Source organism: Patiria miniata, unplaced genomic scaffold (genome assembly GCF_015706575.1).
Source record: "Patiria miniata isolate m_02_andy unplaced genomic scaffold, ASM1570657v1 HiC_scaffold_6, whole genome shotgun sequence".
NCBI lineage: Eukaryota > Metazoa > Echinodermata > Asteroidea > Valvatida > Asterinidae > Patiria > Patiria miniata.
Window position 1 is genome coordinate 4,803,307 of NW_024037073.1, and position 23,530 is coordinate 4,826,836.

Consider the following 23,530-nt stretch of genomic DNA (forward strand, 5'->3'; position numbering starts at 1 on the left):
AAAACAATGTGTATTAACCTTAAAACTCCTGGTCGATTTTAACAGATCTCGTAGGGTTTGGGTTAGGGTTAGGGTTTTGTACTGTCCTTCTCACTTCAAGTTTCACCCTGCAAAATATAGTTTTATTTTTCCAATTGCTATTTTTCTAGCAATACAAAAGTCATTCAAATTTGAATGAGTCATTGAACGAAATAAATTTGACCCATGTTAAGTGATGGAATAATTACTTTACAAATCATTACGATCATTCAGTTTCTGCAGGCTGAACTGGTTCCAGACCCATCATCCGAACAGAATATATAGGGACCAGGAACCAGTCTACTTTGAAGCAGATTTGTTCGTGTGCATAAGCAAACAAAAATATAAAGCTTTTAACTGATGCCCAAACAACACAAAAGCAGTTCTTTTTTTGGTAAAAAAATAAAAGTCTCGGACCAAGATTTGATACGAGAGTAAAACCAAATCTGCTGAAGAGCACTGACAGTATGTCTTCAAAAAGTATACAAGGTTTTGAGAAAGAAACTTCAGGACAGGTCTACAATAAATCTTCCTGATTATCAGCCTCATTGCACCGGTCGGCTCAGCTCCAGCGAGATCCGTGTCTTAGACTCGTCCTGGTTCCTCTGGATGGACAGCACCTGTACCTCCACTTTGTCCCCGGGGCCCAGGGGCTGACCCTGCTTCAAGTAGTCCCTCCTCATCTTGCTGTTGTGGATGAGCCCGTGGCGGCCGACACCAATGTCCACAAAGGCACCAAAGTGAGTCACATTGGTGACGCGACCGGTCAGTACTTGACTGCTGCTGAGGTCCGAGATGGACTGCAGGTTTCTCTTGAACAGGGGTTGGTCATATTCTGAATTTTTAAAAAACGCAGCAAAGAGTACTTTCAGGGAGGTTGCAAGACCAGTTTGAATTGAGGATTGGGGGGTGAGACAACAATTTGCCAATAGGCCAACTTTTTTTGGCTCCGTGCACCAACAAAAGAGGACGCATTTTTACCACTTTTGAGAGCCCCTTGGGTGGGACACTGCGTGTATGTACTGTACTGGTCTCGCGCAAAGTATGCAGGACTTATTTATCCTGAATGTGCTCAAAGCTAAGCCATAGTGTCTTTGCACCTGAGCATCTGGCGGCGTTGGCGCGCGAATACTTGCTATGGTCTCGCCGACTAATCCCCCCTCCCAATAACTTTGGATCAATCGAAATACTCAGTGGATGGACCTGGAACCAGTCTAGGTCTCCCCCAACTCTCCTTTTCTGGCCGTTAGAGGGGTACTTGTGCACGGAGCCCATAGGCTTTTGGTCTCTGTTTGTTCTTTACTTAACACCTCATCAGCACTTTTTCAGTTCACCCAGTCACCTCAAAATCAAATAGGGGAGGGGGCTGGACCCCACCTGAATCTTTGGAGCTGTTCAATGCTGAATACCTTGGACACAATTGGGCAATCAGTGGCATATACACAATTTTGCCAAAAGTATGATGATTTTGCAGTTAAAACCGATTAAACAGAGGTGCCAGACACCCCCACATCCCCTTCCAGCATCACCTGAGCTCTTTATTTTAATTTGGTGGTTCATTTGCCAACTGAGGCTCTAAATGCAAATGGCTTGAATGTTATTGTCAATTGTGCATAAATCAAAAGCGTCTTTGCGTGAGTGTCAGGTGTCGTCAGCAATAGTTTGAATTTTCCTCCCAGTGGTCTCTCCCATCTCTCCCTTTTGTAACCGGAGAAGGGTACTTGTGAACGGAGTCCATAGCTGACACAACGCTTGCACCATTGACAGGGGTCTCTATGAGTGTGCTGCGATGACATGCTCAGATTGGTCCATATGCCCATGACCTACCTGCCCTGATGTCATAGCCCACAGGTTGCTGGAGACCATCTATGATAAGCTTCATCGTTGGTTCACCTACATCCAGATCTTTGGCAAGTTTCCCCAGACCTTGGATGGAAATAAACAGGTATTCACAATTTTGTTTTGCGTCATTCACATATGAACCTCATGCAGTTTTCAATTGTTGACTGCTGTGATTTGAGACATGACATGTAGAGGCAGAGGGTGTCATGCATCCTCAAGGGTGTAAAAGCACATATCCCACATTATAGCAGTCAACTATTGTTTTGTAATATACGACAAATATGGCAAATTGATAAAACAGATGACATATTCTGCAAGAAATTTATGTCAATCTTCATGATGTAACCTTTGGTTTCCAAAACTTAATATGAAAACCCAAGTAAGAGAAGAGGATATGTCATTGGCCTAGGAGCTCCAAAATAGTTAGCCACAGCGGGCTAAACAAACGCACCAATGTAGGCAATCATGATCCACACATGACATCCGTAGTCATAGCCATAGTTATGGACAAAACGCCCTTGTCGGACTGAGTCTTACTTTGAGATCTAATGCTATTCTGTCATATTTCAATTGTAAAAATAACCTCTAAAGTTGCAATGAGATCAGTAAATAATTAAATTTATACTCCAAATAACTTTATTTTGAGGTCCACTTGATCTTTTCCACTGTCCAGTTTTATATTTGTCAGATTCTTGGAATGACCATGAGTTTGAACAATGCATGTGTGTGATGTATTTCCACCACAGACCCTGCCCCGAGAGCAGGATCCGTTGCCCTGACTAAGCCCTGAGAATGACGTCAGAGCTAATCGAACGGCACAGGGCTCACTCGAGTCGACCTGGGTGAGCTAATTGAACGCACCCACTAATCCTCAAAATAGACCAAACCAGCAATAGACGGGAATCATGTTTTTAATCATAAAAGAATAGACCAATCCTTTAGGCCCCATAGTATTTGAACCAATCACAGCCATGATTAATGTCGGATATGTGTGTACAAATGTCTGTATAACACACGTTGCTGGACCATGCAGTGTGGCATTGGATAGGCATGCATGTTGTTGCCCGTGTGCGCAGTAGAAGGGGGCTTAATGAATCAGTCTACAGGGCGAGTCAAAAAAAGCGAAACCCAAATGTCGGGACTATTGTTATAGTGAAGTTCTGCATGTAGCACTTTCAAAATCTAGGATATGAAAGCCCAATTCATAAGCTTTCTTTCAGTACAAGAATCATTCAAATTACTCATGTGCTTTTCAAGTTACGGAATTTTAAACACAACCACCGTTTTAAAGTTCTGTCCATGGATCACAGAAAAGGTGTGCGTTCTCTCAGCAAAATGAAAAAAAATCACACACATCTCTTTGTGATTTGTATTCATTTTGATGAAAGAACACTTAATTTCTTGTGATCTGTGGACAGTACTTTAAAACAGTGGTTGTGTTTAAAATTCCGTAATTTGAAAAGTGCATGAGTGATTTGAATGATTCTTGTACTAAAAGAAAGCTTATGAATTGGGCTTTCATATCCTAGATTTTGAAAGTGCTACATGCAGAACTTCACTAAAACAATGGTCCCGACATTTGGGTTTCGTGTTTTTTTACTCACCCTGTATTGCAAAGCTTTTGATCTAAAGTTTATGAATCTTCAGTACACAACATGCATGTATGTGGGTTGAGTTGATGTTAAACTTACTTGTAGTTTGCAGTAACCTTTGTAGTTTGGTTTTCATAACGTTGGTCCCAATGTCACTGGTACATGCATCAGCCCTTGATAGGACCCTGGCAAAAAAAAATCCAATGAACCAAACTGATGAAGTGAGTCACACAAAAACCCAATAACTCTATTACTTGTGATTAGTTTTTAGCTGATGTTTGCATGCTGACAATACAAATGTGCTAGGCTACAGACAACAATTGTTTGGTTATACCGTGTGTTTTTTTACTTTTGAGTCTGTAAGAAATGACAATATGGTAAGTTAAATATCATTTTCGTAACGACTTTTCCTGTTTTATCACCCCTATGTGTTTTATTTCAACAGTCAAATGCTTCAGTCTTTGATAAAGTCTTTGATGTACTCAGGTCGTCATATACGATCTTTTGTAGTATGTCAAGTGAATAATTTTCAACGAATGAAAGCTCATAACCTAAAACCAAAGTAATATAAACTTACTTGTTTGCGATGTCATACGATTCCGGATGTATCCAGGTCATATCCAGTGGATTAGGCGCTAGGTCAGTCTTTCTCTTTTTGCCTTTGCCCTTCGCCCTTCCTGTTGCTTTTCTCTTGGATCCAGAACTGGTATCTTCGTAATCACTTGTTGTAAGATCACAGACTGAACTGGGAGAAATGACAAATGATTAAACATAGTTTGAAAATGTAGAACTTCTCTCAACTAGAATTCCAAATTTTGTTTGACTAAGAACTCCATGCATGAACAGTATTTGGGGTTTTGCAACTACTTTGACATGTTTGAGAGCACAATGGGAAGGACAAAGTGAATGCGCGTACAAATTTACATGCGTATGGCACAAGTAGGTACCACTTTTCATTCTGAATATACACAAACATGCGGTTTCTTCGCGTGAGCTCCAAGCTTCGTCTGCAATGCATTTGAATGTCTCTCCCAGTGGTCTCCCCTAACTCTCCCTAAAAGTTGTAACCGTAAAGGGGAAACTTGTGCAAAAAGTCACAAAACAGTGCGTAACATACGCCATGCATAAGACTTATGCAGACAAATGTATTGCGCAGCTGTGCAATAGACTTACAATCGATTTCACGAAACTTGGCGTAGTTGCGCAACGTTTTAAATATAGTAAACATCCTGGATGAGGATAATTACAGCATTTTCGACGGCCGTTTGTGAATGATTTTATTTGGTCACGAAACAGTCATCAAATCACTGCCGCCACTGTTTTTGGAATCGTGCGGTAACTCTAAAATATTCTGTCACAAAAAAATTGCAATTCATTTACCTCAAGCACAAAGCTGCAAATGTCTTGTAACAAACTTGATAATTTGTGCAATGACAGGCTCCACGACGATCATGGTTTGCTAGTAAAATGTTCATTTTAAGTCACTACGCCACAACTTACGCCACCTAAAACCATTGCACAAGTTGCGCCATAATTTGTTGTGCAAGTCGCGGACTTACGCACTATGAAACTTTCATGAAATGTGTCATAACTGAAACGTTGCACTGAAATACTTGTGATGGACTTGTGATGGACTTGACTACAAAAAATGAATTGTGCAAATTTGTCTTCAGTGTATTTGGTTCAAGGCTCACAACTCAAAAACAGAAAGACACACAAACATAAAAGACAAGCCTGCAAAACTTCAGTCGCTCAAGTTTCAAACGGAAGAAAACTCTTAAGGGGGAAAGCCAACCTCTGTGTTTCACTGCTTGCGGACTCTGGCCGGACTCTGACAAACCCAGCACACTGCTGGTAGGTCTTGGGTCCTAGTCCTTTGATCTCCAGGAGTTGCTCTCGGTTTGTGAACCCGCCGTGCTTTTCCCGGTATTCAATGATTTTCTTGGCCCTTGTGACATTCAAGCCGGCAATTTTCCTAATTTGTTATGCACAGAAAAGAGTTTGAAATTGTTTAATATTCAACGTGCGTTGAAATGATATTATTTCAGACATATTGATTAACTTCAAAGATTTGGGCTCCTTCAAACTCCTTTGGAAGGTTTGGGATGATTTAGCAGAATTCAGGAATCTACATTCCAGTCAGTACGAAAGTTAAACTTGACCTGCAAAGTATTTGCCATTGGTTTCTCTGCCAAGTTGGAGGATTTATGAGGGTTTCGAGAAGGGTTATTGACAAAAATACCTGCGGGGGAAGAGGAGTATCAGGAATACTGATTAAATTAGGTGAAGATGATTTTATTTTAACAATAAGAAATACCTTCAGAAAATAATTCAGGTCAAAGTTCAGTACTGTCCACATCTCATTTTTTTTATCCTAGGTATCTGCACATTCCTTAGTTCTCAGGTTTGGATCACATTCACTTTTCATTATTGAACAAGAATTTAAGATTTTAAGATTTACAGATAACGTAGTACATCAGAATCTTTAATGTGACTGTTAGTTTCCTACCTTAGAAGACTTTCTGAGCAGACATTCAGATCAATACCCACAAAGCTGACGCACTCCTCTACCACTCCATCAAGTGCTTCCTTCAGAAATTTGTCATGAACATCATGCTGAAATAGACAAGAGTTTCCAAATAAACGCACAAACAATGGACTGATCTACTATTGGCCAACCGAAATGGCTGTGCCCATCATTTTGAATTAAGTTGTATCTTCCACAGAAACTGGCGACACTGTCAAAAGTCTCACTCCGGTAAACCAGTGTTTCATTAAACTCAAAAACAAGGTTGTGAATTCTTTTGTTAGGCAATAAAATGGTACAATTTACAAGTTGTAGTATACTTCAATATATGCTGCCTAACAAACTGCCTAATAACGGCCGATTCATACTCAGCCTGAATGCAAACACGAATTTATGACTTCACGGCAAGTTTTTCGGGCTGCGATTTTGCAAAAGTTAAGCACATTTCAGCTCCGGCGAATTTTGTAGCAAATGTTTCATGACGTCAAATTCGTTTAGCATTCGCATTCGCAAGAAGTATAAACTGGCCTTTACATCATTATTTGTGTAAGTAAGCTGCATACTCATGCACGACACAACTTCCCTGAAATCCGCCAACTTCCGAACCATCCCAGGCAACAAATGTGGCAATAGTGGAGTCATTATGCTACTGTGTGCAAAAGTATCTTGAAGTCAACTGTAGATCTATTATATGAATCTATGCCCACAGATGAGATTGCAGAGATTTTCTGCCACTAGAATGGTGATTGTAAGCGCAGAAATCAGAAGTGGGAGCAAACTAATTACCTGGTACATGCCAACCCCAATGTGTTTGGGCTCTATCTTGACAAGTTCAACCAAGGGATCTTGGAGTCGTCTTGCTATTGACACTGCACAGGGAATACAAAAGGGAAAGCACAAATTGAACCAATGATGTGGAAAAAAATCCTTGGAATGTGTGGTTGTTTTCAATCAGAAAATTCTTAGAAAATAATGCCTTGAAGGTTGCAATTCTGGATGAGGGTATGGGAACGTCAACGGTAGTGGAAGGAGCAGATGTGTGGAAGTTAAACTATCCCGATTTTAACTTACCAGCACTTCTGAGGTTAGGGTCCATGTTGGGCATTTCCTTCTCAGCTTCAGGAGACACGCTGTAAATAGACGCACCATCCTCATTTACAATGCTGAAATGACAAAAACAATCACTGAAGGGATCACCTCATAAGAAGTGAATATATAATGAAACACTCTCCTTAAATTCAATACTTTAAGTATTTCCTGACTTTGAAAGTGATATTGAAGGCTCAGGGCAGGAAACCGAGGGGGGGGGGGGGGTTTGAGTCTAAGGTGTGCCAAAGGCATAACCCTGCTACGGGAGTCAAGGGGCATGCCCCCGGAAAATGTTGGAATCTATGCTGCTTTCTCCTGCGTTCTAAAGCAATTCAAGAATAAATTTAGGAATTTTAGCATTCCAATAACTATTTTTGGCCCCATTTTACAAGTATCATGACATTTGTCAGTGGCTGAATGGGGGGTTGCAACCTCCCAACCCCCCTCTAGATCCGCTACTAAGACTTTATAATTAATTAGCTTCATGATGAAAATACTATCCATTTTTGAGTTCTTCCCCCCTACCCAAAAAAGAGACCAGTTTTTTTTTGGGTGGCATAGTTGCTTGACTCTTAAAGTTGCAACCCAACTTTGAAAAATCTTGGATCTGCAGCCACTGCACCCAGTGGCGTCAGGTTAGTGCAGTGATATTGCCCTTGACTTTACCCGTGTGGCCCTCGAAACACTTAGATTTTCTTTTTCAATCCCAATTAGAGCCCAAATTCAGGATTCGTCTTTCAACTTTTTTCTTCTCCTCACAAGTTTCTTCAAGTTTCTACAAGCTACAGCTAGTTCCATGGACACTTTTGACAAATCCAAGGTTTCATTATCAGAACAAAGAGAAGATTTTGATACCTACCAGTACATGACGTTGAGATGACCGAAGGCTTTGGTAGTGATGAGTTTGGACAGGACGCTCTCTGTCTCCCTGCAGGCAGTACCGTTGCCCACGGCTATCGTCTCACACCTGATTAAAGGTCATATGGCAAAGTTCAAAGATAGGGGTCAATCTTCATACCACTGATTGATGCCTGGCAAGCATATGATTATTTTATTTTCAAACAAATAATGGTATATTTCTGATTGGCCCTTGAGTGATTTTTGATAAATCAAAACAAAAAATGTAAACCGACACAACAATCAATTTAATCGAGTAAGGGTCTTTCTATAAATTCAGGGTCCACGTTTTTTCCTGTCCCTGTTACATCTGACGTCTATGATTTTATAAATCTGATGCACACAATGCATCATGCAGTCGTCTTCCAAGAGTGATTATGAATAGCAAACTACCTATCCACCAAATATAAAATCATTTGAAGAGCAATTCCGTAAATTCCGACGTACATGTCAGACAATTTAATGAGCTGCTGTTGGAAAAGTGAATGTGATACATCACTAATATGTAACATCTAATAAGTGGGAAACAGTTACACACCACACTGAGGTACACCACCTTAACGAACTTTTGCATTTTGTCGGACGTTCGTTAGATTTTACAAAATTGCCCTGAAGGTTACAGACCAGTAAATAAACTTCCATAGACCCCAACGATAAATGCCCCCACTTCACAAATTCAGGAAAAATGCTCACAGCTCTCCAAGATGTTAGAGACACACATCAAATTAAAGCTTATTTCATCATCCTTTATTTTCTTTTCAATTTTTTGGGGGTTAACTAATGACTTTTAGGAGAAATTTCCCTCCGAAGATGATCACCCCTGAAAATAGTCCTGAAGCCCATCGCCATTTTGAAAAAGGATGCCTACACTCCACTGCAAAATAGAGTGCTTTTAGGGCCCCAATTTCATCCAAATTGCACAGAACTACAAGCTCACAGTCCTGTGCACGTCTTCCAGACTATTTTGGCTGATTTACTGGCCTGCAACCTGAAGTCATTCCTACAGATACTTCAATGGTGAATTACAGCTGCAAGGTAATAGGGACAGGAAAATGTGCACTTTCATCCATAAATTGACCCATAAGTGAATAATTGTTACAGGCCAACATGGCTTAGTACTGTCAGCCAGCAGAAACCTCTATTTCACAAAATTTATCATCACTAATTCGAGTAGCAATTTGTATGTACTAAAGTGGAACCTGCTGCAAACAGAAATTTCATTGCACATGCAAATCTTCACTGTAAAATGCTCTTAAGGGTAGCCCAATTTTCTTGTCATGTTTGGTGCAACTTTTGCACCAACTGATAAAAATTCAATCAAGCGAGAACTAATGGACGTAATACTCTTATTGTTCATTAATCAAAGACTGTATGTGTTTTATCACTTTCCTCCTTAATTCTGTCCAACATAAAAAAATTGTTTGATGTGCATCTTACCCATGTTTCTTTGCCATTTCTACAATCTTCTGGAAATCTCCCCTTCCTCGGTTGCCATGGAGATATACTACACCAGTTTCTAAAATCTGACCTGGGGTTTCGAGAAGAAAAAATTTAGGCAAACATCTGGGGTCATGAAAAATATGATGCATACTTTTGGAAATATTATACATTTCGCTTTTAATGAGAACAAGTGTATCAGCAAACATTAACATAGTCAAGTATTAGTCTGCAGCATAGTATGTTATACACACATCTACAATCAAGCTTATGGAATCTGACCCATGAGTTCTTGGACACCAAAATTATGATTGTTGTCAACAAATGGGGAGTCAGGTTGGTGTAGCGGTACTTCCTTACCGTCCACCGCTGTGACCCGGGTTCGAAACCTGTCTGGGCCAAAATGTGGATAAAGTTTTTTAGTCCCTGGCTGATTCTATGGGTTTTAACCCCAAGAATATTCTGGGGTTTTCCTCCCACATCTAAAACTGTACTTTCTTCTCATTGTCTTCTCTCTACAGGTTTCTTCAGGCTTGCGAGCTTACAGTGCCTCCGATGCTATTGAGGAATCCTTGGTTTCATTACCAGAAATTATTATGATTAATAATAATAATAAATGTTCCAATATAGGAGAAATGATCAAACTTTGGTGGAAACTGAGTGTGAAGTATACACGCCTTTATGAAGCACGCACGGACACACCGTAATTGTGGCTCCATAGTCAAATACAGTAATCGCTCGCTAGATTCATCTGTAACATTGTTTCTGTTCCACTAACCTAATGGTGATGTGACTGCCACCTTGCAGCCGTGCTTGAAGCCAGGGTCAACGCCCATGATGACCTTTCCCCTGACTGGTGGAGTCAGGAGGAGACGCCGCAGGTTCTGAGCAAAGACGTCCACTGATGCCTTCTCAGCTGTTTTGGTTAAGTTGGATCTGTCAAACAGAAAAGATACTAATTCTGGACTTCAAGGCATATAGGAATTACAAGACGGCAAATCAAATTGCAATACTGTATACACTTTGGGACTCATATTATAGCATTTGTTTATACTGACGAACCTGGATCAACCCTGCCAGAGGCAACACAGTGCATCAGGTGAGAAAGTCTATCATTATTATTATTGTTGGTTTATTTCAAATTGAACTTGTAGCCAATGGCGAAGTTGCATCAATTTTTACAAGGATAGTAGTATGTGTCGGTGCACTTTGATGCATTTAGCTACCAACACCAGAGCATAAACGGCGACTTCTAAGACAATGAGGGCTAATCCCGTTGAACAATGCCACAGTTGTATCCTGCTGCATTCACTGACCACAGACTCTGAGGCAATTAGGCCTTGAGACTTTTGGCCTGATGGATCTTGCTGCACTGGGCAGGCTTGTCACTTAGACAAGCGTTGCATGTTGCTGTGTTTGGCAGGGTTTCTAGCCAAAATACCCTGGAGGGTTAGGGTTAAGGGCATCCTTAACTCCTGAAGCTAAATCTTTATAGACAAAATAAAAGTTCGGACAACCCCCAAGATTTGTCAACCACGACCCGCCTACCTGATTTCTCTCATGATCATGGGTAGTAGACGCTTACTGCAAGCCTCATCGATGGAGGACTGGAACAGCTTGATCACCAGCTCTGGGCAGGCTCTCCTGGGCACCCACTGAACCCGGCAGTGTGTCTTGAAGGCCGCCAATGTGCTGTCCGGGATGACCACCTTGACCAGGAGCACTTTCAGAACATCCGCTCTGTTTATGGCAAGAATCTGGACAACCAAATAGCACAGAGTTTTTCTGAAATAGCATGTTTTACATTATATTATTTCCCCGATGCATCCATAAAACCAGCCAATGGTGGGGCAATTTTGGATAGTACAGGGAGAAACAGGCAAGGCGATTAGGGGCGGTAGAGGGACAAATGGATAAATGCCAACTCCAATGGGATATTTGCAAGAGAAATTCCTGAATCCTTGAAACTTCATCTCTTGTCAAACCCAATGGAACCTAATGACAGATAGTTATTACTTTAACCCTCACCTAAAACAACTCTACCAAAATCCACTCCCCCAATTTTGATGGGTTTTGGAGGACGTGGTCCTGCTAGCCTGGTTTGATTCAATTTTGATGGAGTATGATGGACTTGGGCCAGAAGGCTTTAAGCACTGCTAGGAAATTAATTTTGCCTAGCATCAGTGCTGCTGTTGCCATATAAGCCGTACAAAGTCCATCAATATCCAACAGCACTCCAGTGGTAGATTTTGCAGGAAGCATTTGGTGAAGTAGAGTGAGTGATAGATTTTGACAGACATGGTGCTACACTGGTAAAAGTAAGTAGGGAGTTAGGGTTAACTTCCAAAGGGGTATCAACCCCCTTGCAACATCTGACATCTACATGTACTCTAGATTTCTTTACATTGTCTCCCCAGTCACGCCAACTCGCTACCTAATTGTACATCTGTTAAAAACGTGGCACATGTGCTACAAGTCTAATTGTCTCAGGCATGTCAGGCTTCAAATTTAAACCTCTCACTTCACAATCTGTTGAAGAAAACTGTACTCTAAAATCTGTATTGAGAGTACAAAATTAGCTGGTAGAATACTGAGGAACTCATCTTTTTTCCAACTTTCACTCGGGAGGTAACACACTGAGTATACAGTGTTTAAACGTCGGTGAAGGGCAAAACCTAATTTGATTTATATCACCCCGACGCAAAATTCCATCTTATAATAGTTTACGCGGTACCCGCTGCTATGTACATCAGATTCAAACCAGCCAACCGATGCCGTTAGCTCGGTGGTCGAGTGGTAAGACATCTGCGCTAGAAAGCAGGAGGTCGTGGGTTCGAGTCCCACCCGAGTGATTTTTTTCCAACTTTCACTCGGGAGGTAACACACTGAGTATACAGTGTTTAAACGTCGGTGCAGGGCAAAAACCTAATTTGATTTATATCACCCCGACGCAAATATTCCATCTTATAAGAACTCATCTTTGCCTTATGAAATTTGGAAAATTTTGTTGACTGAGGAGTCATCTAATTAAATAGCTGGGATGAGTTGTGAACAACTTTATCAGCAGTGGGCCCATTGTATTGGGTATTAGTAGCAGGATTCTCAACTACATCCTTAGAATCTTCTCATAATGAATTTATCAGCACTGTTTACAAACTGACAACTTTATGGGGGAGTTGTTCAGAATCCTGAAACTAATACCCAATCAAAAGGGGATATTGCGGATAAATTTGCCCTGGACTTATCCACGATATTTAATGAGATGACTCCTATATAGGGAGAATCAACTTGGCCTTTGTCAGCTATTTACCTGATGAGGTTTGATTGATCTCGTTGATGCGCAGAAATCAAAGTAGAGTGAGTAGGTGTCTTTGTTGTGTTGATTCTCCTCTGTGAGTTGTCTCAGGGTCGTCCTGATGGTAACATTGGCATTCCTTACGCTGTTTGAGAGGAAAAAAATATTTACTGTTGATACAACACGTTTCAGATGCAGAGTCGTAATTGTTAAGTTTTAACAATCTCTGGTCATTCAGTCACAAGTCAAATAACCAAAATATCCAAATGAATGGCGACAGGATGTCAAGGGCATCACTTGCCAATGATAATTATGACCTTACTTATGATTGGACTTTAATGGTTTTAATTAGCGATGGACAAAAACCTAGTTTGTGCTTTTGCTACGCATGAATACAAATGAAGCAAATGCTTTTCCTGGCAGCATTTGCTAAAAACTAAAAGTAATTACTTTGTACTTTCGTAGCTTTTGCTAGACTATTATCATTTTCTTTGTTTGGTTAAATAAAATGGAGTAAATGTTTCAGATTGAGAGTATATGTATTTACTTGTCATTTTTCAAGGCTGGGTCAGGGCAACCTTGAAAAGGGAGAAGCAAACACTAGTATGCAAAATAACAGCTTTTATAAATGTGGTTCGGCAAAAAAAGGTATATGCTCGGAGGAGGGAGTGTCTAAAATCAAAATACAGGGTGAGTCAAAAAAAGCGGAACCCAAACCCCAAAAATGTATTTCGTATTTAAAAAAATATGTAGCACCAAAAATAATAATGACTGGAAAGCCAATTTCAAAAGCTACTTTTAGATGAAAATATTACTGAAATTGCTCAATCCGTTCGAAGAATACCACCATTTAAACGCAATGACCCTAAAACCTGTCTCGTCCAAAAAATCAATTTATTGTGTGTTTTGACTGTTTGGAACAACAAAGAAAATGACACAGAATACTTGTTTCAACAACTGTCACCAACTGTAGCACACAATATTTTGATTAACAACCCTTTTTTAAAAGACGGGCCTTCAAAAGGACTTTGTTGCATATCGTTAATGTTTAAACTAAGATTTCATCGCTGGTGATGTTTGAAGACAGTTGTGATGACGATTGTTGAAATCGCATTTTTTTGGATGAGACAGGTTTTAGGGTCATTGTGTTTAAATGGTGATATTTTTTGAACGGATTGACCAATTTCAGTATTTTTTCCCTCCAAAAGTAGCTTATGAAATTGGCTTTCCAGTCATTATTTTTTGGTGCTACATATTTTTTTAAATATGAAATATAATTTTTGGGGTTTGGGTTCTACTTTTTTTGACTCACCCTGTACAAGCAGCTGTACCAGTTTGAGGACAGAAATGTGGCATGGCTGGACGACCATTTCTTGAACATTCTGGGGAGGGAAAAGGGGAGCTCTGACCGCAAAGCCAAGTGTCCTGTCTATGCCGTACACATTCAAACTTTTGGGCACAAGCGGTGTTTTCCCAACACTTGAGCTCTTTTGAGTCTGAGGGTCAACATCAAGGATAGAAACAAAATTAATAATTATTTATTACAACCTCATTTTCAGGTTTGTCAACTTACAGTTCTCTGAGTTTGTTGACTACTCTACTGTCTTTGGCAATGATGTCAATCAAAATGTGGTGGACACCCTTCTCCACCTCAGCTACGGTGCTCAGTCCTGGGGGAAAATAGCGAGAAAGGGGTTCATGAATAGTGCTCACACAGCGAATGATAGTTTTTTGTTTTTAAATTTTGATTTTTCATTGCAGCTCAGTTCATCACCAGTTCATCTACGTGTGTGCAACTTTGAACTTTTGGTTAGCCCTGGAGTTACGGCTCAAGCCTCTCCTGAGCAAAATTAAGCAACCAAGATAGGTCTCTCAGACTTTAAAATACTAGCAGTATGCCGCGCTGGGTGGAGTCATATACCAATGTATTTTATAACACACATCTTGCTGGTTCTTTATTCTGGTTGGCTGAAAAGCGGTCACATGTGGTTCACTAATACAGGGTGAGTCAGCAAAACCAACAAAAAATTCACACACATCCTTATGTGATTTGTTTTCGTTTGGCCGAAAGAACACTCAGCTTCTTGTGATCCGTGGACCGAACTTTAAAATGGTGGTTGTGTGTTGAATTCCGTCACTTGAAAAGTACATGTCAGTGATTTGAATGATTCTTGTACTAAAAGAAAGCTTATGAATTGGGCTTTCATATACTAGATTTTGAAAGTGCTTCATGTAGCACTTCACTTAAACAATGGTCCTGACATTTGGGTTTCGTTTTTTTTTACTCACCCTGTACAGGCTAGTGCATGAAATTCGCGTCAGTGTGGACTAGACGCGCGTCAAGCCATTGCGCACGCGTTATTTCGGGAGTATATGCCCAATCCGGCACTATACTCCAATTTTTTTGACTGGTTACAGTGCCCTCTCAAAAACTCTAACTCAAAAACTGAATCTAGGGAAACTGAAAGCAGTCCTTTAACATAGTTAAATTGCTTATGGTTGAATTGCTTACGGGCATGACGGGTGAGTTAATTGTTGAACTAAAACAATTCCATAATAAAAACCTGAACAAGTTTCTTTTCTTATTTTATATTTTGGACAGAGGTGAGTTATAAAACACATATGGACTGGCATAATTCGGTCACTATTGCACGTCTCTGCCCCCCTCCGGCCTGTGAGTGACCAGAAGAGGGTCCTATTTTTCGGCCTCGGGAAATAGGACCCTCTTCTGGTCAATGACAGTCCCTGGGGGGGGGGGGGGGGCACAGACGTGCACTAGTGACCTCATTGCCAGTCCATATGTGTATAATCTTGACCTCAGGTTGGGTTTTTTGGACATATGTCATTGAGACAGGTAATATGCAAATCTTAAGGTAAGGCTCCTTTTTTCACCCAAGTTTAAAGAGCATGCAATGTAATTCAGAGGAAAGGGTGCAGAGAATTATCATATGAAAAATTTTTTTTAAAGCTGTCCCAGACCAATTCAGTCTAACAGGTCTAGGCAGTCTTATAAACAACCAAATAAATTCCGTCTCACCTTTGACACCATGCTTGACAAATCTCTGGAGCTGGAACTGCTCTGGCTTCTGAAGGACAATCTCCACAGCAGGCTCCAAACCTAGCTTCCTAGCACGCTCCGCCAGAGTGGTCTTGGCCCCACTCTTGTACGGAGCAAACTGAAACAAGGGGGAAACAACAGTGTTTCAGGACTAGTTTATCTGGGGCGTGTTCCAGTCACGCTAACATTTTAGTGTTCGTCAGCGAGGCTCTGCGAACGTGCCAAACCCAAATGAAACGATAATGTCATAACAAAACTGTTGTCTAAACGGCGGCGCCCTGCAGGCCAATCCTAAAATTGTCAATGTTTTTACTTTCTGCTTTAAAAATCCTAGAAAAATACCTGTGACTGGCTGTGAATTGTTTTTTCCAGTAAATATGAACGTACTTGGGATGTTTTAGCACCGACAGAATCATTACGTTCATTGTGTGTTGGTCATTTTGAAAAACATAGCAAATAACTCGGGAAAACCCCTTGCCCTTTCTTACTAATGTTTGCCAACATTGGTGGCAACCAGTCGGTTCCACTTGCACAGACATTGACAACATTGACAAATGTTAGCATTATTCACCGAATGAGAATTGTTCACCGTGAATGAGAATCTCTCACCAGTGTGTCCACTTCCTCCACTGTCTGAGCACTCTTGAAGGAACTCAATAACCTGGCCGTCATTTTGCCACTCTTCTCAATCTGCTTCACTGCAGATGATACTTTTGTCTGCACATGCCTGACAAGAAAAAACAAAAGTGCTATACAAGTGTTTAGGTTGTAATTTTTATGCAACAGCATGAATTGCGTGACTGATGTTAGACTTTGCCAAAGTCTGGACTTCGCTTGGTCCATTCAGTCATGGAGGTAGGAGCACATACACCACCAACACACAGTACATAAGTGTATAATGCGAGCCTTCACGTGTCAGTTCCCGACCGATATGTTAAAAATGTACATATACATGTAAATGTTATTTTCATGTGAGTTCAGAAACCCTGACTTGGTCAATCTGCCAGGAGTTTGTACACAGTCTATGAGCTAATACACCAATTTGGGTAGCGGCCAATCACAGCGCAGCATTTGAGGGAATCAGAATTTTTATTCCAAATATACTGGCAGATTGGTTTGAACCACATGCATATTCATTCTTAACACCCAATCAGCGTTTTTTTTTAAAACATATTCGCACATCAAGAGATTTGTGAAGGAACGCACACACAACCCATGTTGAGGGATACGAACAGATATGAGTACACATACGTGTAATGTTTCCAAACAGCTGTGCATGCTACAACGTGAATATATGGACCTCAACATCCATTACAGGTTTGCCACATTGATATCTAATCGTAAAACCCCTTTGATTCAAATTAGCACAACTTTCAGTTAGAATTTTAAAACCTTTGCAGAATGTGTTCCACTCTTCCCAACCTTCTAAAGAAAAACAAATGAACAAGTCTTCTAAGATTGGTTACTATGATTAGTCGAAATAACCAAAGTTTCTATTCTCGTGGTCAAATTACACCCATTTGTTATGTTTATGTAAGCATATAATTGTAATTGTTCAATACAAAGTTGGAAAGACAAAGAAAAAAGACAAGAATATGGACAAGGAAAACAGGAGACAAAAGAAGTGTAGGATCATAGTGCACTACAAGAGCAGTGAAAAAAACTTATCAAGACAATGATATCCATGCAGATACATATAACTCACTTGAGTTCATCCACTTTGACAATGACCTCTCTAATCTTATCAACCTCCATGTGGTTGGTCTGCTCTTTTCTATATCTGGCAATGAATGGGACACTGCAACCATCTTCCAAAAGGTCCACCAAGTTTTCTGTAAAAAAAAGAGAGAGAATCAGTGTCAAATCATAGAAGGAACTTCTGCATCAAAGTGCATCTAAAACAAGTCAGGTGTGTTTACAAACACAAATGCCCCGCAACCGTGACTGTTCCCATGACATAACACCACTCTTTTAACATCAACTTACATGTACCTTGGTCACATGGAACATTCATTGACAGCATTAGTGTCTTCTGTAGGTTTTATATGAATTAATCCCTAATCCCTATAATCTCAGAATAAATACAAGATTTCTATTGTTTTAGCCACTGTGAACTTGACCCTTGACCTTTTGGCCCCAAATTCAATAGGCTTCTTAGGATTACCAAGAACAATCCACAAACCAAATTTGAAGTTCATATGTTAAGTATTTCTCAAGTTATCGCGCTGACAAGATTTCTATTGTTTTAGCCACTGTGAACTTGACACTTGACCTTTTGACCCCAAATGCAATAGGCTTCTTAGGATTGCCAAGAACAATCCACAAACCAAATTTGAAGTTCACATGTAAAGTATTTCTCAAGTTATTGCGCTGACAAGATTTCTATTGTTTTAGCCACTGTGAACTTGACCTTTGGCCTTTTGGCCCCAAATGCAAAAGGCTTCTTAGGATTGCCAAAAACAATCCACAAACCAAATTTGAAGTTCACATGTAAAGTATTTCTCAAGTTATCGCGCTGACAAGATTTCTATTGTTTTAGCCACTGTGAACTTGACCTTTGGCCTTTTGGCCCCAAATGCGAAAGGCTTCTTAGGATTGCCAAAAACAATCCACAAACCAAATTTGAAGTTCACATGTAAAGTATTTCTCAAGTTATCGCGCTGACAAGATTTCTATTGTTTTAGCCACTGTGAACTTGACCTTTGGCCTTTTGGCCCCAAATGCGAAAGGCTTCTTAGGATTACTAAGAACAAGCCACAAACCAAATTTGAAGTTCATATGTTAAGTATTTCTCAAGTTATCGCGCTGACAAGATTTCTATTGTTTTAGCCACTGTGAACTTGACCTTTGGCCTTTTGGCCCCAAATGCGAAAGGCTTCTTAGGATTACCAAGAACAATCCACAAACCAAATTTGAAGTTAATATGTTAAGTATTTCTCAAGTTATCGCGCTGACAAGATTTGTCCGGACACACACACCCACACACCCACCCACACTTGTTTCACATGACTAGTGTGGACTTTCCATTGCTTTCGTGTAGTTAAGAAAAACCAGTGAAAAAACTCATTTTTCTCAAACTGTGAAAACTCTTTCAACCCAATTTTTTTTCTATGATTCCCTTTAGTGTTTCTCTTCATTCTGCTACAGATAAACCTAACCCAAAAATGCCTCTAAACCTGTTTTCCAGAAATGGGGAAACACTGTGTGGACGTGGGGTAAGTCCACACAACGTCGGTGCTACCTACATTATGTGGACGTCTTTTGTTCGGAAGTCCACACTGCGTATGTAAGACAAACTCACCCACCCACACACACACCCACACACCCACCCACCCACCCACCCACCCACCCACCCACCCACGGAAGGACAAGGCGGAAACAGTATGCCCCTTCGGCTTCGCCGCGGGGCATAAAAAACCTGTGAATTACTTTTTCTTTGCATTTGTCAAGCAATAGCCACTTCCAAAATTATTGGTGTTTTGACTAGGAATTCCAGGCAAGAATATAGTAGATGACACTGTGTAACCATTCCAGTGTGCCAGACACACCATGTGCAAGTATGGACTCCATGCATCAGTCCATAGTTTGGGTACACACAACTAAAAGCACAACGCCAGCCATTTTGCTTTGGCATCAGGCCCAGACCAGCAATGGAGTTCAAGGGAACTCTCTGTAACCATTGAGAGGATAATTGTGCATGGGGTCTGACGCACAAGGTCTTCAGTCTCTTTATGGACACATATTGTCATCAACACTGTCTGTCGTAATAAAGTGAGAATATCAAAACTGAACTTGGACCCTCAGTTTTATTTGATGGATTCAGCTAAAAACAAGATAAAGGAAGCCCTTGAAAGATGGTCCCCATTCAGAATGGCTTTTCACTGGAAGTCTTTTCATGCATGTGGCCTACACAATTGGCTGGATTTAACCCATTCACTGGCGTTACAGGGTAATCTACCAGTATTTCAATCTTTTTGACCAAGGTGCGACTTACAAAAGCAAGTCTAATTACAGTGAGTTTGTCAGTGAGTAACCTTTCCAAATCCTCCAAAATCCTCTTTGCAAAATGGACGATTTTGCCGGATTGAGGCTATATGGCAAAAATGTGTGGCTGATATTGGAAGATGCACTATGTCAAGATCTTGGGCCAGACCTTGTGTTGTTTATGCTCAGCTGTGCATACATTTAGGCCAAGATTATACTTGAAATCCTCTGCACTGCTCCAGGCTGTCATTTGCTCTGTCTCAACACATTGACAGTGATTGCTGGAGGATTTTGCAGGATTGAGTCAGTCTTCACCCATCCAAGGACCACATTCAAGAAATAACGGAGGATTTTGCAGGATTGAGGCTGTGTACAATTTTTACATGGAGGCAGTTGGAGGATTTTGCAGGATTGAGGCTGCATCCTAGCAAAAAATGCATAGGGAGTTAGGGTTAATCTTAATAAAAGATAAAACAAAGACAAAGTTGAACGGTGGACAAATCATGAAGTCACTTACTAATAGCCCAGTATTCTTCTTGTACATTCTGCACCAACAGGTCAATTGTATTCCAATTCATTGTCAGGGTGGAGCCAGCACCTTTTGCTGATGACGATGAAGGTTTACTTTGTGGTGGCTTTTCCATCTCGCTACAAAGTAATCACTGCAACAAACATATATACTCAATGTTAAAGTAAAAGTGTTGTACTATTACTTGTCTAAATGTATACCTAGTTGTGGGAAGAACAGATCCAGAAAGGGGAGGGGCATGACAGGTACATTTTGAAACCTGTTGGCTCGTTCAATGCAGACAACACAGCACGTCACAGGGAATCAGTCAATACAGAATAACTACAATCCAGTTCGTTAGGCCAAATACAAAAAATAAACATGTTTAGCGTCCCAGCCCGCTTCCTATTTGGAAGCCCCCTCTTCTTTTTTCTTCTCTTTTTTTCTTTTTAAATTGAAAAAAAATAAAAAAATAAAAAAAATTAACAGTGACGTCATTTTGGCCTTTTTCTCTGTTGCATCTATCCCACATAAAGTTAGGGAACACTCCGCCAATTTGTGCCCAATTTCCGGACGCCACTGTTTTTGAATTTCGGATTAAATTTTATGAAACCGAAATTGTTCACAGAGGTTAAATAGCAAGCATTACAAAGGTAAAAGTACTACTACTATAGTATTTTACTGGATGAACTTGAGGTTTGTCAACAAAGAGGTTTGGCAACACTACACGAGGAAAGTCGGGTAGGCTTCAAAGTGCGCCATGTTAGGGAACACGACTAGGCCCTATATATCATGTATATGTTGAATTCCTGATGAGCATTGCCATTGGAGCTGGAGTATATTTACTCAAGCTACATCTACAATTAGTCCCATCATCCTCCATGGTCCCACTTAGTCCCACTAATTGGGTCGCTAGAAGTTGAACTCCTTTTTTGACATTTGGGATGTTAATACGACAGTATTTGTCAGTAACATCCCAAATGTCAAAAAAGGAGTTCTAGCGACCCAGTTAGTCATGTTAGTGGGACTAGGTCCCACCATGGAGGAAGGAATTCCTTCCTCCATGGTCCCACCATGGAGAATTTCTCCATGGTCCCACTAAGTAACTGGGGAGCTTGGCGTAGCGGTACTTTCCTCGCCTTCCACCGCTGTGACCCGGGTTTGAATCCCGCCTGGGCCAATATGTGGATTGGGTTTTCAGTCCCTGCCTGATTCCGTGGGTTTTCCCCAGAATATTCTTCTGGGCTTTTCCTCCCATCTCTAAAACTGTAATTTCTTCTCATTGTCTTCTCTCTACAGGTTTCTTCAGGCTTGTGAGCTACAGTGCCTTGGGCGCTTTTGAGGAATCCTTGGTTTCATTACCAGAAAGGATTAATAATAATAATAATAATCGAAGTGGCTATCGTTACGGCACTCGTTGTTTAGCGCCCTCTACGATATTTTTTTGATCGGCTGAGCGCCAGCTCAGCCGATAGAGGGTAGGATTTTGCACCGCGAGGTTGCGGGTTCGAATCTCAGTTTTGCACTCGAATTTTTTTCCTTTTCTAACCTGAGGCTTTGGAGGATTTTTTTTTAAAGGGAAATAAAGTTCGAATTTCATAAAGTTCAAATTCACTTTTTTCCTTCTAATTTTATATTTTCTTGTCATGTTTTTTTTATAAAAGTTGCCCGGTTGCAGTCTACCGTAACGATATAAATGGGAAATGCGTTACGGCTGCCGTAACAATAGCCACTGCGAATAATAATAGAAGTAGAACTCCTTTTTTTGACATTAGGGATGTTGAATTGGTCTGTCGCAAAAAAAAGAGTTCTAGCGCCCCAGTTAGTGGGACTGTGCAGGTTATACAAACCTCCTGTGACGTTTCAAAACTATTCTTTCGGTTCTACAACCTGTGATTTCCTAACTTTCCTTTTGAGGATGCTCAGCCACCTTGCATTTTGGGACATCTTCTGTTCAGCTGTTCAATTTTCCCTCCACGTCATATCGACTGACCGACTCCTCCCGCGCGGGGTGACCGTAAGGTCACAGCCAAATTCTGCTAAATGCACTTCAAAAACCTGTCAGATTTATCAAAAATCTCCCAGAATTACTAGAAATACACTATAAACACTTAAAATTACATGTATATTTGTAGTTTTATCTTAATTAAGGTTTAAATTACATTATAAACAATCTATAGTCACATAAGGATGTTATGAAATAATTGTGTAAATTTCAGGCAAAACGCGGTTGCGTCACGACGAAGTCATAGACCAGCCATTCTGTCCCATTATGCAAGGGTTTGTTTGAAATGAGTTTTTTTTTAACAAATATACCATTTCTACCAAATTTGCTGTTTTTCCGTCAAAGAACAATTTTTTCAGAATTCTGTCAAAATTTGCCCCCAAAACCCATTGTCAAATTTTGTGTCAAACTCGTTTTTTTTCCCCAAAAATCTGTCAAAAATAGCCGAAAATCGGCTAAAACGGTCACCCTGCTCCAGCGCGCGCCACGGTGCGCCGTCTAGTAGTACTGAGTGGAGCATTTTTCTTTTCACGGGGAACTAGACCAAAATCCGCTTGACTATCAGGTTAAATTTCGTCTGCATGGTGCACCGGATTTTGTTCGCACTCACTAGATTGAAACATGGAGGTAGAACTAATTCTACCTCCATGATTGAAAGAATCAAATTCCGACAGTGTCTGTCCTGAAGAAACCAAACTTTTTTTGACGATTGCAGAACCTGAAGCAAATTGTTTATACATATACACGTAGTTACCCTCCCTCAAGACTTAAGTGTGTCTGGACAATGGCATTTCGAAAATGGTTACACATGCTACTATAATTTGTGAGGAATTAGGTCAATATCCAAGAGGTTGTTTTGGTGTGTTTTTTCGGCTTTTGGCCCATCATCATACCCACACCCCACACGTCTTGCCTGTATATAAATGTAGTACTCGAACAGAGGATATTTCTTCGTTTCCCTGCACACTTAATATTTCCAACGTCTGGCACTCTAGCATTATCTTGGAAAGTTGGAGGAGTTAAGGGTCAACACCAGAAAGAAGTAAATGCAAGTATGGATCATTTCAAGCAAATGGATCTTGATTTAATTATCCCTACTGTAACAACAACATAAAGAAAAAGTTGCAAACTGAATTCTCAGCAACAGTTTTTTATTAACAGAAGCTACCAATGTTTTATTCACAAACACATGGACAGAAATAATAAGGTTGCCATGACATGATATTTGTACATTTCCAGTGGTGCTCAGCACTAAACCAAATGATTTGCTAAGTTCCT

At 40.5% G+C, this 23,530-nt stretch overlaps 1 protein-coding gene across 1 annotated transcript; it reads right to left on the minus strand.

The window, feature by feature from the left end:
• Window positions 1–229: 229 nt before the first annotated feature.
• Window positions 230–22,249, minus strand: LOC119743203 (S1 RNA-binding domain-containing protein 1-like). The gene is made up of 19 exons (XM_038219584.1): window positions 22,098–22,249; window positions 20,257–20,401; window positions 17,461–17,587; window positions 16,365–16,482; window positions 15,735–15,873; window positions 14,271–14,367; window positions 12,713–12,842; window positions 10,951–11,159; window positions 10,181–10,338; window positions 9,403–9,493; window positions 7,928–8,035; window positions 7,051–7,142; window positions 6,766–6,848; window positions 5,962–6,068; window positions 5,248–5,427; window positions 4,030–4,197; window positions 3,552–3,637; window positions 1,846–1,944; window positions 230–853 (listed from the first exon to the last, which is right to left on the minus strand). The coding sequence occupies exons 2-19, from the start codon at window positions 20,381–20,383 to the stop codon at window positions 564–566; spliced, it is 2,409 nt and encodes an 802-aa protein (XP_038075512.1). The 5' UTR covers window positions 20,384–20,401; window positions 22,098–22,249; the 3' UTR covers window positions 230–563.
• Between the last annotated feature and the right edge of the window lie 1,281 nt (window positions 22,250–23,530).

Excerpts from the sequence above, each read along its gene's own strand:
- LOC119743203 (XM_038219584.1), bottom strand. The coding sequence starts at position 20,383 with ATGGAAAAGCCACCACAAAGTAAACCTTCATCGTCATCAGCAAAAGGT. Across the intron at positions 8,036-9,402 it reads GAAATGGCAAAGAAACATGG|GTGTGAGACGATAGCCGTGG; the intron begins GTAAGATGCACA and ends ACCTTTAATCAG. Across the intron at positions 1,945-3,551 it reads AAGGTTACTGCAAACTACAA|GTCTGGGGAAACTTGCCAAA; the intron begins GTAAGTTTAACA and ends TTTCCATCCAAG.